This window comes from Tribolium madens, unplaced genomic scaffold, assembly GCF_015345945.1.
Source record: "Tribolium madens isolate multiple individuals breed KSU strain unplaced genomic scaffold, Tmad_KSU_1.1 Scaffold_11;HRSCAF=98;Tcas5.2_LG3b, whole genome shotgun sequence".
In the NCBI taxonomy this organism is placed as follows: Eukaryota; Metazoa; Arthropoda; class Insecta; order Coleoptera; family Tenebrionidae; genus Tribolium; species Tribolium madens.
Genome location: NW_025400975.1, coordinates 8700096 through 8717889, shown reverse-complemented (window position 1 = coordinate 8717889; position 17794 = coordinate 8700096). Strand labels below are relative to the sequence as shown.

The 17794-nt window shown below is 29.8% G+C and overlaps 1 protein-coding gene across 2 annotated transcripts in view; it reads left to right on the top strand.

The window, feature by feature from the left end:
* The first annotated feature begins 375 nt into the window (after positions 1 to 375).
* LOC123006499 (UDP-N-acetylglucosamine--peptide N-acetylglucosaminyltransferase 110 kDa subunit) overlaps positions 376 to 17794 on the top strand; it is a 28314-nt gene continuing 10895 nt past the window's right edge. The window contains exons 1-6 of one of the 2 annotated variants that reach the window (XM_044401153.1): positions 376 to 536; positions 718 to 799; positions 852 to 1062; positions 3913 to 4096; positions 4161 to 4229; positions 7311 to 7507. In XM_044401153.1, the coding sequence (XP_044257088.1) occupies positions 769 to 799; positions 852 to 1062; positions 3913 to 4096; positions 4161 to 4229; positions 7311 to 7507 (692 nt within the window). In that variant the 5' untranslated portion in view covers positions 376 to 536; positions 718 to 768. Of the gene's footprint in view, positions 537 to 637; positions 800 to 851; positions 1063 to 3912; positions 4097 to 4160; positions 4230 to 7310; positions 7508 to 17794 lie in introns of those variants that run through there. The other variant, XM_044401067.1, reaches the window with a different exon arrangement.

The window sequence follows — 17794 nt, the reverse complement described above, 5'->3', positions numbered from 1 at the left end:
AATACAATTAAAAAAAAACTCAGCAGAGTACCAATTTTTTGAGTTTGGCTTACGAATTACCGGTTGTTTTCTCTTTAAAATATTTTGTAATCGGATCATTTTTCATAAATTTTTAACTTGAACTGAAATTTTTAATCGAAAATTAGTGATTTGAATATTTCCTAAAAATATGCATTTTTTATTTGGCTTATTTTAATAAAAAACATTAGATATGCATAGAAAACCTACAATTTTGTTGATATACCTCTTAATAACAAATATGCATTTTGCATATGATCCTTAATTATGAGGATTTTTTAATGTAGTGTGCAATTGTCACTTGTCGCTCAATTCAAATTTAGCGCCCCGCTTTCGGGCATTTCCGTGAAGTCCAAGGCCTCCCGAACGCACTCATCGGGCGTGAAATTGATAAGACGCGTTGTGGTTTTTTTGCGCTTCAAAGCTCTTCCCAGAACGGTGGTAGTGCAAATGGTGCTTTTTGGTATTTCCCATTAATTGTATAAAGTCGTTGTGGGACTCTTCGTGCCCATATCCAGGTGAGTAACGTACCATGGAATGGAATTTTCCATCCAGTTCCACCAATCACATGCCAGCTCAACGACCAATCAGGTGGCAGTTGCGCTTTGACCACAGTTCTTCACTTGTTTGTCGCCATTAGAGGGCATTGATTTAGTGGTTGTGAATGACAAGGTTTACATAATTGTTTTTACCATGCAGGACCAGATCGTGGTCGATGGTACAGTTCCTGGTAGTCCCATCGTGTTGAAGATGAACGATATTCCGCAGCTTTCGTCAGTTGGTGAGTTTTGTAATGGTAAAATGGCGTAATGTTTATGGATTTTGTGTGGTAGGGCTTTTGGAGCTTGCCCATCGCGAGTACCAAGCTGGGGATTACGAAAATGCCGAAAGGCATTGCATGCAGTTATGGAGACAGGATCAGGCGAATACCGGAGTTTTATTGCTTTTATCAAGCATACATTTTCAGTGCAGGCGACTTGATAAATCCGCACATTTCAGCACTTTGGCAATCAAGCAGAATCCACTCTTGGCCGAAGCTTACAGGTAATGAAATTTGGATTCATTGAGAAGAAATCTTCTTTGTAGTTTATTTCAAGCGGAGGGGGTGACCCCTAGCGGATTTTTTTGTTCTAGATCAGAGTAGGCTATGGAAATTTGGCCAGTTGGTAAGACTGTGCCTGAATGACAGTTAAATAGCCTACTTTGATACTTTGAATTGTCATTAAATTAATATTTGTCAAAAGTGACAGGAGAAATCGGATGATTTAAAGGCGTCTCTTTCCAACCAATGCATATTGCATTTACCGTTTTTGTCATTCTTTAATTTTGACCTCATTTGTGGAAAGAGAGCAATGATAGAAATTGTTTATCCGATTAAAGTGGAAGTTTTGTTAGTAACATTTCCGGTTGTTGACAGTTTGATCAGTCATTTTTGGTCACCTTGTATGTTTCAGGAATTTTTTGCATGTCATTAATAAATTTATCAGCAGTCAACTTTTAAACATGGATCGAAGTTTTTTTTATAAAGTAATTAAATAAAATAACGTTGGACATTTTTTTTATGTATAAGTTGGCGATATCATGGGCTTCGTTGACCCAGGTCAACACTGTTTTGGTATCAATTTTATGTTTACTTTAGAATTTATTCACAATTAATGTAATTTACGACTTTAATTGTTTTATCTTTTAACTTATCAGTTTGGTTCATAAGTGTTGACGTGATTTTTCTTGGGCAAAAATAAAGTGAAAAAATAACTTGTTCGATAAGAATTTTTTACGGTTTTGTAGAGTGTCATTTTTACAACTTTCACTTTTTTCGTCTTAATTGTAGAAAGTAAATTTAGTGAGCATAATACGAATAATGAATTTTCTTTCAAAATGCAAAAATTAATTGACAATTAAATCTTAAAATTGCTTGAAATTTTTGGATTTCGCCGTATTTTGGAACTTTTTTGTGCCAATTATGTTATAATTATGTTGCGTGTTTGCGTAGTTTTATGAAAATGTATGACTTTACACACGTGGTTATGAATATGTAATTGTAAATTACATCGAAGCAACAAAAATATTTTTCAACGCCTTTATCAAAAAATATCATTTTCAACCCTTAAAATATCTCTCCTGAGGGAGGAAAAACATTTCGTCCCGCATACATACAGCATACCGGGTGTCCCAAAAAAATAAGTTACAATACAAACTTGTGTTTTTTAAATGAAACACCATTTGTTTCTTAGCGTTTTTGGATGTAGATTTTTATGACAATGTTTTTAAGCTAAACTTTTATTGGTCGATTTTGCTTAGTTTTAAAAATAAGACGATTTTTTTGACGAAAACATGCACTTTTAAAAAAATTTATTACACAAAAACTAAGTCGTTTAGAAATATTTTTTTTTACTACCGCAAAGAAGAAGGTATAAGCTATAAGGTTGTAACATTTTTTAGTGTGTTGCATTTGTAAAGATAAAAAAAATTAAGGCGTTTGTTAGAAGTTCAATAACTTGATTGAGTTTACAAGAGCAAAAAAAATGTTATCTTTGATTTTACGCCAAAACTCCAAAGGAAAAAAAGTTTTTACTTTACTTGAAACCAGCAAATCTGTAATTAATACTTTATTATTCCAACTCAGTAGAAAGAAAAATTTATTTTTCTCTTGATTTTTCTCTGCTTTTTAAGTCTTATCACATTGGTGTTTTTAATTATTTGACAACTAAATGTCACTGACAATTAATTTATTAATTAAATAATGATAGTTCTTGTTAAAAATGACTTGGGTTTTTACTTTAAAGCTGTTTCTTTGAGTTGCTGTTTATTAAAATTATGTTTTTCACAAACATTTTTGTTATTTAACTTGCGTAAACTCATTTGTCAAAGTGACATCATTGTCGAAATAATAAAACCGCCAATGTGGGGCTTAAAAAGCAGAGAAAAATTATTCCAAGTCCAAAATCAAGAGAAAAATGAACTTTTTTTTCTACTGAGTTAGAATAATGAAGTTTTAATTACAGATTTGCTGGTTTCAAGTAAATCAAAAACTTTTTTTCCTTTGCAGTTTTGGCGTAAAGATAAAAAAAAAAATCGTTTTTCGCTTAAACTATTTATTTTTTAGAAAAACTAATTGATGAATGATAAAGTGCTATAAAAATGTGAATAAAATTTTTCGAAATTTTCCTTTTGTTTTCGAGTTCTACAAAAAAAAAAAAATGTTTCAAATGGCAACTCAATATAAAACCATTTTTCTCATGAAAGTTATGATCTAAAGATTACAACTATCTACTTTATATTTTTTTTAATAGTAAATTTTTTCAAATTCTTACATAAATTGCAATTTTGACAAAAAAATCGCATAATTCAAAAACAAAATAAAATTTCGTACTCAAAATACAGAGTGGTTATAAATGATTTTCATCTAGCCAGCTGTGAATTTTCCATGTAAAATAAAAAATGCCGCCTTACGAAAATAGAGGTACCTACTTGTAACTCAAAATTAAAAAATCGCCGTTTACTAAGCGTCCATTTCGAAAATAGACTTCAATTATGAACTTGTCTTCTTCCAAAGTATACATTATTATCAATTATTATTGGAAATTAGTTGAAACAATAAAAATTTAATTAACAACAATTTATTATTAATTAATAAGTGACACTAATGACAGAACTAGAGCTTTCAAAAAAGTAGAGCGGCACAAATAAAGTTACATGCAAAAAAATTCCAAAGCTGGCTAGATGAAAATCATTTATAACCACTCTGTACTATCACATTTTTTATATTACTTTAATTTATATAAATTATTTTCTGGGGGCAAATGGTGAAAAGCCTCATTACTACCCTCCACTTCTCGTCGAGAGAATACATATTTTTTCTCTCTTGGTATACAAATTGCCTTTACATTTCAGTAATTTGGGCAACGTGTACAAGGAAAGAAGCCAGTTGCAGGAAGCACTGGACAATTATCGACATGCAGTCCGTCTCAAACCTGATTTTATTGATGGATATATCAACTTAGCTGCAGCTCTTGTCGCTGCAGGAGATATGGAGCAAGCAGTTCAAGCATACATTACCGCATTGCAGTACAATCCAGTAAGTATACAAAACATTCCATTCAAAATTTGTCTAAATGGTGCATTTTATTCCTTTCTCACAGGATCTCTACTGTGTTCGTAGCGATTTGGGTAACCTCCTAAAAGCATTAGGTCGTTTAGACGAGGCCAAGGTATGTTCAATTATCACCATGTTGTGTTTTATTTATTTCAGAATACTATTTCCATCTACAATTTATTTCAATCTCTAAAAAATAAAAGTTATAAAATTTTACAAGGCACAATTGAGGTTGATATTTTCTCATAGTGCGCGATGCGTAGTTTCACCTTGTGCGTCCTAATGTGAAAAATTATCACATGCGTTTGCGTAATTCCATTTGAAACACACAGTTTTTAGTTATTTTGGCTACTAGCGATTTTCTGATTGAGATGAATGCGTTATTAGTGCAAGCTTACAGGATTTTTCTTCATTTTTAGTTATCACACCTGCGTAGTTTGATACTTTTGACGCAATCATTTTATTTTCTTCTAAATTCTAACAGTTATTAGTTTTAAAAGTAATAATTACCAATGATTTGTTTAGTAAAACTAGTAACTGTTGATTTTCAGGTGCTCTGCGTAGATTTTTTCATTTCTTTCTATTTTTCTTTTTTTCAGTCATTGTTATAGAAAATATCAGCCTACAACAAAATGATTACATAACTTGCAGCTTATCTGTAAATACTGCAAGCATTTTAATTGAACAACAACCTATTATTAGTCACTTCCACGCAATTATTTTTAATCAAAATTCATTTTTTTTTCATAGGTAATAGTTCCAATAACGAGCCAAATTCCAATACAGATTTTTCGTTTATATATTTCTTTAGATATATGTAAATTTGAAATGTGTTGTGGTACCCTATCTTATTTAACTGTACAGGATGTCTCTTATAAGATTTGCCCAATCAATATTTTTGTTTCAAAGTATGGCTTATTTTTTTGTAATGGAAAAAGTACTTTTTTTTTGTTCGCAATTTCTATTGAATAATAATAAACTGTGAATTATATTTTTTTGCTGTAACAGTTTTTTTCTATGGGAGTACTTGTAAATGAAGGTAATTTTTGTATGCATTTTTTACAAAATTGAATTTTTTTGATTTTGAAAATTTGTAGCTTTTTACTTGTTTTTTTTATTTATACCGGGATAATCTCAGCTGAGACATTCTGTATTTTAATTTTGTTGCTTTTATGTTATTTTGATTATCGCAAAAGAGAGTTTCACCAAAATATCGCAATATTTTTTTTCTTAAAAGCTTATTTACATGAACTGGCAGTACTTTAAGGAAAATTAGAACTCAGAAATTAACAATGCTATTTTTATGATTTTTTAATACTATTCTCATTTGATTTTGACTATTTGTGAGCTATCTATTTTAATAATAATAATAATAAAGGTCTTTATTAATAAATTAAAAGTAATACAAAGATGTGGAGGCGAAGTCTAGCTTGAAGATATTCAACTTAACCTCGAAAAAAAATTGATAGAAAAAAAAACAATTATAACATAAAAATAAAAATAATTATTATAAACAATATAAAATTTAAATAAAAATAAATTCAGAAGAAAAAAAGAAACCATTGCCAGTCGCTCAAAAACAAAAAGAAAAAACGAGAAAGAATTCTTTAAGAAGAAATGAAAAAAAAAAATATCCAAAAGTTATCCAACTCAGTTGAATAAATTAATTAATTCGCTCTTTGGTAATACAGGGTGTTCCGTTTTTATTGGTACAAATTTAAACAGGTGATAGGATATTCAATTCTAAGACAAAAGTTTCGTATAAACATGTATTGAAAAATGCTTGGCAAGGGAGCTACACCCCCTGGAAGGGGGCTAATATGTTTTTGCTAATATTTCAGAAACCATTTAAGATAAAATTACAAAATTTGGTACAGATGATAATCTTTATACACCTAAATGAATTCAAACATCAAATGTCGAAATTTTCAATCAGAGACGTACGAAACTGGGGGAGTTTAAGGTAAAAAAATACCCTATTTATTTTGGCTTTAGTTTCTCGGTACTTTCAGCAACAAAATCTTAAGTTTGATAGTTTATCACAGAAAAGTCTCTCTTGTGTCGATACGACTTATTGTTTTTGAATAAAATTAGTTCATTTAAATAATAAAAGCAAGAAATTCATATTTTTTAATCAACCTCAATTAATTAACATTACATTACAGTAACAATAATAACATTAATTAAATGAATTTGCCTAAATCTAGGGGAGTTGTTCAAAGTGACCACCATTTTGGTCAATGCATAACCAATGGAACTAGAACCAAAATAGATAGGGTATTTTTTTACCCTAAACCCCACCAGTTTCGGATCCCCTGATTAGAAATTTCGACATTTGATGTTTGAATTGGTTTAGATGTATAAAGATTATCATCTGTACCAAATTTTGTAATTTTATCTTAAATGGTTTCTGAAATATTAGCAAAAACCTATTGGCCCCCTTTCAAAGGGTGTAGCTCCCTTACCAAGCATTTTTCGATACATGTTTATAGGAAACTTTTTTCTTAGAATTGAATATCCTATCACCTGTTTAAATTTGTAACAATAAAAACGGACCACCCTGTATATTGAGAGTATGAGGCGGTAGGCGTATAAGGAGAAATATATTTTCAGGGGGGTTCATATTTCCTTTGAGTGTCTTTGGATTCATGGAAAAATTGGAACAATTTCTGCTTTTCACACAGCAGTTTTGTTTTAGATTTTCCAGTGTTGGCCACCCGGTGAACATTGTAAATAAGTTGGTTTCTTTTAAGTTTAGGCCCGGTGGGTTTGGTGATTTTCTGTTTGTGGCCTTCATAATTGAGAAATGAGAATGCTGACTAATGGTATTACTGTTGCTGTACAATAATACAGGTATGTGGCTGATGTCCCGTGCGCCTCCCCGGAATCACACTGGTAAAACTATGGGCTTAGTCTCAGGTAATGTACGCAAGCGAACAAGATGTTTCTTTGTTTTTAGGTATTGGAGTGAGGCCTCTCTGTGCGTCAATTGCTTGCTTGCGTAATAATTTTTCTTTTCGATATTTTGGTGCGTAGTTTTCTTATCTGGCGTAAATTTTCACCATAATGTGCGTTCATTGCGTTTTTGGCGATTTTTTTCTCTTTCCCAACCTGTTAGAGAGGCCTCGAAAATATGGGCGCTTGCGATTTACTATAGTTCTTTGTTCTTTTTATTTATTTCGGATTTGTTGTATAGGCGTGTTATTTGAAAGCAATCGAAACTAGACCGGATTTCGCCGTCGCTTGGAGCAATCTTGGGTGCGTTTTTAACGCTCAAGGAGAAATTTGGCTCGCTATACATCATTTTGAAAAAGCTGTCGGTTTGGATCCCAACTTCTTGGATGCCTACATCAATTTGGGCAATGTGTTGAAGGAAGCGCGAATTTTTGACCGGTAAGTAGTGGCAAAAATTCAACATTTCACAAATAAGACTGTAATTTTATTGATATTAAAAACCTACAATGTTTATAGTATATTAATGAACGAGCACATAATGGATGATTTATACACTCGTCCTTGGCTCGTGTATAAACTTTATCCTCGTGAATTATAAACATATTAAGTTGAAAAACTAGAATTACATAAAATAAAGAATATATAATTTTTTTTTATTAAGAGTAAATTAAATAAAATATACATAGATAAAAAAAATATAAATTTATTTTATTAAATCTTTCAATATTGATTTTATCAGAAATTTTTTCGATAACTATTTATTGTAGAACACTGATCTTTTTTTGTTTGATAGAAAATTAAATTTGCTTTCTAACGGTACCAAATATAAGAGGTTATTACCAATGGGTCTAAAGTTATTTGCAGTAGAACGCTCCGGGTGCCAAAAATCGACCAAAAAAATTTCAACAAAAAAATCAAAAATTTTTGATTCTTATGAAAAACTAGTACTGTATGTAAAATTACCGCAGAATACGTCTGTACAAACCATTTTGACCTAGGACACATAATTTTTGAGAAATTAATTTTTTATGAAAAAAACTAAAAAATGTTCAAAAACTTTTTTAACTTTTAACTGATTTTTATTTTTTTTATTTTATAAATTGCGGCAAAACTGTATATCAATGATATGATATTTTGACGTAAACATATGTAAAATGTTCCGGGGAATCGATTGGCGTCAAGAAAACTGCAAAATTCGTAGTAGTTTTGAAATNTATGTAAAATGTTCCGGGGAATCGATTGGCGTCAAGAAAACTGCAAAATTCGTAGTAGTTTTGAAATTATAGTCGAATTTATATTCTTGATATTTTTGAATTTATCAGAAATTTTTTCGATAACTATTTATCGTAGAACACTGATCTTTTTTTATATGATAGAAAATTCAATTTTCTATCTAACGGTACCAAACATAAGAGGTTATTACCATTAAGTCCGGAGTTATTGGCAATAGACCGCTCCGGGTGCCAAAAATCGACTAAAATTTCGACAAATATCAAAAAAAATTCCAACTTTAAAATTGTTAAAATTGAACGTTTTTTATCTTCCTAGAGGTCTTAAAGACTCAAAAAAGTGCATAAAAAATTAAAAATTTCTTGAGTTTTTTAAGGTCAGTGGTTGTAAAATCGTAAAAATTGTGTCTCTCACTCCAATTTACGAGGAAACCTTTTTACTTTATAAATTTTGCGGTTTACCATCGTTTTCTTGTAAAGTGGGTGCCATATTTACACGAAATGTCAACAACTATCATATTGAAGATGAACAAATTTTTTTAAACGTAAATTTAGGCACTTGTGGGCCTTTTGAACCATTTTTCGTTTTTTATTTTAGCTCAATTTTTGCATTTCACCGTTTTTCACTTTTAGAGTGTCCACACAATAATGCCAGAACTGTGATTTATGTAATTTACAATAAAATAATTAAAATTTTAATTAATGATTAAAATGTCTCCGGTTTATCATTTTTTGTTGTAAATATTCGCTATCATTTAAGCTTAGTGTGTTTTTTTATTGGAAACATTTTTTCTCTCATATGAGATAAACGTCTCGTTCCGTTTAGGTCGTCCAGATGTTCACTTTAGCGGAAATTGTCTAAAAAACCGGAGATTTCATGTGTATTTTTAGTAACACAGTAGCATTAACATTGATTGGATTTGAATTTTGTTGTAAAATTGCATGTTTTGGCGTAATATGAAGCTATTTATACGCAAATCGAATGCAGTTTGCGTAACTTGAGATTGAACATGTAGTCAGAAGAGATTTATTTGAAGATTATGTGAAATGGGATTAAAGTTTCGACCATTTGAAACGTTGTTTTAGCACACGGTTTACGTAACTTTACGATTGGATTCAGTTTCAGGACGATATATTCAGGAGTGTCGTTACAAGTAACATGATAGTCGTTTGTAAACGAAAAAAGCAATTTATTTAGTTTTTGTTTCTTTTCCAGAATTCTAAATAAAAATTTTTTTTTTCAGAATTGAATAACTTTTCAAAAACAGAATTTTTGACATGATAAAAAGTCTTAAAAATGTATTGTAAAACTTGTTTAACTCATAAAACTCTAAACCTGTTCGTTATTTTCGCTATTTTCTTTATTTTTAACAGTTCGGTATTGATCTGTTTTTAACAGTTGGCTTTTTTTAACTCAGAAGTTCTGAAGTTGTGAAAAAAAACATAAATAGTTATTTATGTTACAAGTTAGTAAAGAAAATTTGTCGAGCGAAGCAAGTGCGCAAATCCGCTGAGTAAAAAAGGATACTTTACTAAGAGTTGCATACAACATTTTTTTTACATTTGTATCAAAAATCAAGAATTATCTACTTCAAAAACACTTTTTATTTCGAAATGTATCAAAAAACTCAAGTTAGAACTAAATTCCAAAATTAATGCGTTCTAATTTCTGACAAATGTAAGGGCAACTTTTTATGTTTTGCGTAAATATTTTACGTTAAAAATGACGCTACGACATTTTTTTTTATTCAATTGCGTGAAAAATGAACAAAAATCTTACTTTTTTTACGGACGTGAAAAAGAAATGTGAGATGTACTTTTTAAATTGCATTTTTTTACATTATACAGAGTGGTTATAAATGATTTTCATCCAGCCAGCTTTGGAATTTTTTTCCATGTAACTTTATTTGTGCCGCTCTACTTTTTTTGAAAGCTCTAGTTCTGCCATTAGTGTCACTTATTAATTAATAATAAATTGTTGTTAATTGAACTTTTATTGTTTCAACTAATTTCCAATAATAATTGATAATAATGTATACTTAGGAAGAAAACAAGTTTATAATTGAAATCTATTTTCGAAGTGGACGCTTAGTAAACGGCGATTTTTTAATTTTGAGTTAAAACAAGTAGGTAGGTAAAGCGGCATTTTTTATTTTACATGGAAAATTCATAGCTGGCAAGATGAAAATTATTTATAACCACTTTGTATAAACTTGTACTAACGATTTTTTTTAAATTTAATTTTCTTAAGTTGATTTTTATCTTTTAATAATAGCTTTAATGTATGTGATAAAAATTTAATTTTGTTAAGATCACGAAGGGATTTAATGAAGCGAGTTTATTACAGAATTTTATGTCTTTTAGGTGCGATATTAAAAATGAACATTTAGGTACCGTAATTTATCGGAAAAAAAGCTTTAATACCAAATTTAATGAGTTAAAAGTAATTCTAGAGTAAAAATGTTCGATTTTGTTCAATACCTTAGTCAAGAATCAACTTTATAACTCAGTTTTACTGTCAGCTAAAATTGAAAAGAAGGATTATAGAACAAACTTTTTAGGATAACATTGAAAAAATTTATGAAGAAATAAGAGAATTTTTAAACTAATTTATGCACTTGTTAGATAAATAGTACAAACTTTTAACAGCTCAACTTTTGGTCAGTTGCGCCATGAAAATCAATATGTGTTTACGTTATTTGCTCTATTATGTTTGCGACTTTAAAAAGGTTCGTTATTGATTTTGCTCAATACAATATCTGCTCCAAATTCACGTTTATTAATACAAAAAATGGGGAGTTCTAGTTTGCAGATTTATTATTAGAAATAGTGCTAATAAAAGTGTTCAATCGCAAACAAATTAGTTTTATGAAGGAAATAAACTGCACTGAGTGCGTGGAAAAAAAACAGCAGTTATTTACGTCCGATTTTTCCATTGTGTGATAACTAAGGCTCGGATTATATGCAAAATGCATATTTGTTATTAGAATGTACATCAACAAAATTGTGAGTTTTCTATGCATATCTAATGTTTTTTGATTAAAATAAGCCAATTAAAAAATGCATATTTTGGCAACATCGTGCATATTTTGGGAAATAATGCATATTTGTGCATATTTTCTTCAAATCACAAATTTCTGATTAAAAATTTCAGTTCAAGTTAAAAATTGGCCAGTTTATGAAAAATAATCCGATTACAAAATATTTTAAAGAGAAAACAACCGGTAATTCGTAAGCCAAAATAAAAAAATTAGTACCCTGCTGAGTGTTTCTTTTTTAAATTGTATTGAACTAAGCGGTTTTTTTTTAAATCATTTGTTTCCAAAAAATAATAATTAATATAAATTAAAGTAATATAAAAAATTATCTTATTTTAAGAACAAAATTTTGTTTTGTTTTTGAGTTATTCGATTTTTGTTGCCTAAATTGCGATATACAGGGTGTTCGGTCCAAGTCACCCCGGCTGATAACACCTACACTTACTTCTTTTTTTTTCAAAAAGTAAATATTTAAGTAATAATGTTCATTCTTGGCTTTCTTAATAAATGTATCAAATTTTTTTAGCACATCCGATGTTGCCGGAAATGTTACCAAATTAAGTTTTTTAAATGGAACACCTATGTTTTTTTCCTCCAAACAATAACAATTGACATGAAAAATACTGTAAACCACTATTTATTACATTTTTCGTAACACAATGCAATCAAAAAACATCTTAAATCTTAGAATTTTATAAGGAAATTGATGGCGTAGCCCGATTTTTCATTTTAAAGGAAAGGTGTGAATAAAAAAAATGCTTGGATACAGTTTAATTGTTGGTTTGACAAATCTAATTTGTCAGTTGATGAGCGAGTTCTCTTATGGAAACTCTTGGATTTTCTTCGACTGATAACAGAACATTGAGATTCCTATTTTCTTGTTCTTCACAAAGAACCACAGGTTTTTTATTTTTAAGAAGCAAACCTATTCGTCTCAGTTGTTTTTCAATTCGACTAAATTTTCAACGATTTGGGTGAATTCTATTTGAGTATTTTTCTCTATGCTGTCTTTCAGCTTCCGCTCTATTTTTATTGCACTTAAAAAACACAAGAATATTGCTTTTTGCATGAATACCTTGACAAGTAAAATCCGCCTACTTTGCAAAATTTACAATAGAATTCAAAATTTGAAATTGTTTTCCAAGTGCATTATGTATAAAGTAAAATGTAATAAATAGTGCTTTACCGTATTTTTCATACCAATTATTATTGTTTTGAGCAAAAAAACATAGGTGTTCCATTTGAAAAACTAAATTTGGTAGCATTTCCGGCTACACTGGATGTGCCAAAAAAATTTGATGCATTTACTAAGAAAGCGAGGAATGAATGGTATTATTTAAAAATTTAGTTTTTGAAAAAAAAAGTAAGTTTAGGTGTTATCGGCCGGGGCGACTTGGACCGAACACCCGTATGTAAAAAAATAATTTAATATAAAGTAAATCATGACCTTCATGAAAAAAATGTTTTTTTTTGGTGGGTTGTCATGTAAAAAAAATATTTTTGTAAAAGTCAAAAATAAAACATCACATTTTTTCAAAAAATAAATACTTTAAGCAAAAAACGTTTGACTTTTTATTGTTCAAAATTTTGCATATCGATGCATATTTGGTATAGGTATATTGGAGCATATTTCTTAATATTTTGTGCATATTTTTGTGCATACAGGGTGCGCCAGAACTCGCGCCCCAGAGAAAAATGTCATATAAGGTAAGATACCAGCAACATGGAAAAAATGTTAAAAAAAATTATCTATAAAAATTTCGAAGTTATGAGGGTTTAAAGTTTGTTTTTTGACTTTATTTATTTCTGTTGGAAAAATAATTTTACAAGTTTTTTTGCTATAGGCTATTAAAAGAGGAAACAAAGAAGCTGTATCCTAAATTGTAACTCTGTTTAATGTTATTTGTGGCTTTTATTGGCAAAATTTTTGTGCCTTTACTAAATAATTGTAAAAAAACATATACAAGATCATCAGTATCATTAAATAGACATAAAAAAATGTCAAATGTCAAAAAATAAATGTCAAAATTTTTTGACAGATAGAATTTTTTAAACATTTTTTTCATGTTCCTGGTATCTTACCTTACTTGAAAATTTTCTCTGGGGCGCGAGTTCTGGCGCACCCTGTATATATGCCCATATTTTGCGGATTTTTCGTGCATATAATCCGAGCCTTAGTGATAACAAATCGATGCGAATCAATAGTAATTTCTCTATTTCCAGCTGGAGAAATAACGGGGTGGTGCTTGTAAACGCGTTTCTATGACTGTTATTATGTCACCGTGACCTGCCCTAACTGTGTTAATACAAAATCAATATTGTGCGCTTGTTTGTCCATTTATTTCTCACATTATCGTGTTTCATTATTTTCGTTTCGATTTTCCAAATGCGTGGTTGGTTATTTAAATCGTGCTAGAGTATGACGCATTTGGGGGTAACAAATACATCGGAGAGGGAGGGCGCAGCCTCCGAGTTGCATAGCAACCACCACCAGGGCTGAAAATCAGTCCAGTTTCTTCCACTCACTGCTTTAGTGCCTATAGAATAGCCTAGTGCCTCCTTTCTAATCTGATCAAAATGAAATTTTTTTGTCTCTGTGAGGAGGAGGAGGTGGAGGACTCAATCGCCTGGCTCCAGAGCACACCGCGTCTACGAAACGACAATAAATAACCAAACGTTTTGCTCAAGTAACAATAATTGGAAATAAACTCACAAAGCGGTGAAATCCGGTAAGTGCGACGAGTTGGATCGTGTTCGAGTCGCGAATAAAATAGTTGGCGATGTGTGTGCTATGGAGCTTCAGTGCGTGGTCGTGTACACAGTCATCGATATTCCGGAGGCTAAATTGCCACTGGAAACATGTGCTGAGTCCTCGAATGGGTGTCTCGCATGGATCAAAAATCAAATTAAGAGGTGCTTCATTTTTCCCCTTTGATTCAATTTACAATAAATTCGATTATTTTGATTGGTACCTGTTGCTTGAGGCTAAGACGAGCTATAAAACATAATAATCTGCATAAACTGCGTGATTTTATTAGAATCTAGGACAAAAAATCGTTTTTTTTTTTCAACAAAATGTCATAATTTTATGAATATTCATGTCATTATTATCCTCAATCAAAATTATAACTGTGACGCTAAATCTATTTGGAGCGATTCCAAGAAGCAAAGGTCAGAAATATTTGAAGGAAAAAGTTTAAAATATTTACGCCAAGATGAAGGTTTCCACGTTTGGTGTCCATATTTTTTATTTCAACAAAATTTTTTGTTATATTTGGTCACAGTGGGATTTTAGAGAAATTGTTTTTTATCAGCTACCACCTCGAATAATTCATGGCTTATATCAATGTGTAAAGTAATAAAAAAATAAGTACACAATTTAATTTTTAATTTTTATACATATCAATAATCTTTGGATCCGAAAACGTATGTCTGTTTTTGAACTAACTGCACATCAAACGTCAAAACAAAGACAAGTCAAAACCGCATAATGAGCTGGACTTTTTTTTCTTTTTTTAAGGTAAATCATAAATTTATTTATTAAAATCGTCATTTTTGTGATCATGTCATTTTATTTGGCGTTTCACAGACATACGTTTTCGGGTCTAAGGATGACTCGATTACAAATTATCTTGATCTCTCCATATGACATAATGATTCAAAAATTCAGCATTTTTTAAATACAGGGTGTTTCAGAGAAAAAAATAAGGTAAGATACCTGAAACATGGAAAAACTGGTAAAAACTCTAGCAAAAAAATTCGAAATTATGGGAGGAATTATTTGTGGCTTTTATTGGCAAAATTTTTGTACTTACGAAATAATTATGAAAAAACATATAGTGCAAAAGTTGTAGGTTGTTTTTTTTTCCTTTTTTTTTTCTGTTCCATATTTCTTTTATATTCACAAAACCATTACCAAATCATGCAAATTTCTTTTGGACAAATAGGTTGTGTTATTTTTCTTGACAAAATTTAATTGAAACGTTATTTTGTATGAAGTATCTTATCTAAAGAATGTTCACATTAGTAACTAAAATTAAAGTGTGATTTACATTGCCAAAGACTACCGAGATGTCAATCATATTGAAACGCTCTATAGAAGATTACCAGTAAATTAAATAGACATAAAAAATATCAAATGTCAGATTTTTTACAGATACAATTTTTTAAACATGTTTTCTATGTTTAAATGAATTTTTTTCTAGGACACTAGTTTAAATTGTTTCAAGACTGATTTAAAATTTACGTATTTTTAATTTTATATTTACTTACTATAGTAGCACCGTTGTAATATTTGATCTGCCCCACTATTATAAAATAGCCAATCAAAATAAAAACAAATTAAAAATAAAATTTATTCCGAATCTTCAAAATTGAAACCAAAATCATTGTCATTATCAATGTTACAATCCATTTTTTTTAGTTACGAATCACACTCACGAGTTTGGGTGTTTTCCAAAAGATTTGTGAAGGTTACTGTCTGAGTTACTGCATTTATCAAAAAACCTAGGAGTTATATCAAAATATAAAGTTCATAGATTTTTTTAAAATCCAAAATCTTATTTCTCAATTATGTGGCTTACAATAAGCCCTTCAATTTATTAAATTTTTCAAATATAATTTAAGAAATGGTCTATTTTTTTCGTATAAAGAGTGTCATTTCAGAAATGAGTAGCTTTTGCAACGAAAATTATAATAATAATTGTAATTTTCCAAAAACAAAAGTTACGAATGTCTTAAATTTTTGCAAGAAAAAATTAGACCAAGAGTTGAATTCAGCTTAAAATTTTTATTTGCTCGATGTTATTTATAATAAATTGTGTTACAAAAAATAATGTTGAATGTAAATATTTAAGGTCTTTTTTCTTACACGTGTGTATACGTACACTTGAGTGCAAAAAAAAACCGCATTTTTTTATAATGTAATTTGGCCTGTTAATAAATGCCAGTTTTTTGGTTGTCTTTGTAATTCTCAAGCATCTTCTAAACTTCTATCAAGTTTTTCCATGTTTTTCCATTTTGTTTTTATGACGCTGCACTGGCAAGGCCATCAAATACAACAACCTTTTTCACACTATGTAAATCTCGGAAAAAATTGACAATTTTGTTTTTGACAATTTGCTTTTTTTTTGCACTCAAGTGTATGTAATTAATATTAAATTAATTAAATTTGACATTTCATATGGGCATGAATTTTTTCACTACTAATTTCATTGGTCCCAATTTGAAAAATTTGAAATTTTTGATTGGTTAAAAATTTTCGTGTTGGATGTCAGTTTAAATCTGACCATATTTCATTGGTTGTTAAGAAAACCGAATGGGCGGGGCAAACAAAAAGTAATCGCTGCTCCAGTTGGGTAATAATGAACTAAATTGTCTTAAAATCATTGCACAAAAAAGAAATGAAAACTTATTTTGTACACTTGAAAAAAATTCTTGTATGCAATTTATGTAAAATCAGATTTATTGGTACTTTTAGAACCGGTAAAACCGGTTTAAAGGCATCTTTTAACGGCTTCAAATAACCATAAACAAAACTGATTGGTTAAATTTTCTTCAATAAAAGATTGCAATTTAATTTCTACATCGCGGTGAAATGCTTTAATTGCTTTCTTCAGAAGTCTGGACCACCTACTAGCATTTGTTTCAAACATCATTAGTTTACCCGTTTTATTAATAGATTGTTTGAATGGGCTCTTTACATAAGTTACGTTTTATTTAGGTGATTTAATTAATTGGACCAATAAAATTTATGTTAAAAAAATAAATTTTTCACTTAACGAGATTTGTTTACAGTTGTAAATTTCTTGAAATCAATATTACCTTCAGATGTTGAATTAAAACTCAAAAAGTTTCGCAATTATATTTCTTGGGGGAATCAAAGGGCAAAAAGTACAAGTTTATTAATTTTAACGATCAGTTGTTAATAGGATTTTAACCAATGACGTCATGAGTTGCGTAATTGCGAAGGTTATTTAAAATTACATTTTTCCAGGGCGGTAGCGGCGTATTTGCGGGCCCTAAACCTCTCTCCCAACAATTTTAGGACGTTTTTTAGCCAAAAACTCCATTGCTTCAAAGATTTACAATAAAATGAGTTAACAATTATTAAATTTGGTCAAAGTTGGTGTTAATTTTTCCTTTTTTTGAAAGTGGTTTTAATTGTCATTATTTTTGCTTTTTTGAGCAATTTGGCAAGTTATTCAGCTAAAAGCAGAATTAGTTTGCAAAATTTCAAAAATATGCCGAAGAATTGTTATTTTAGGACAAAAATTGCGTTATTTTGCACAAGAAAACAAAAAAATTCTACTTTAAAATATACAATTTTTCACATAGCATATTTTTTTACAAAATGAAATAAATACATACTTGAATATTATTTACTAAAAATAACAATAAATTAATTCAAAAATGACATTTTAGGTGTTTTATTACGTTGTTTATCCAAAAAGGTCAAT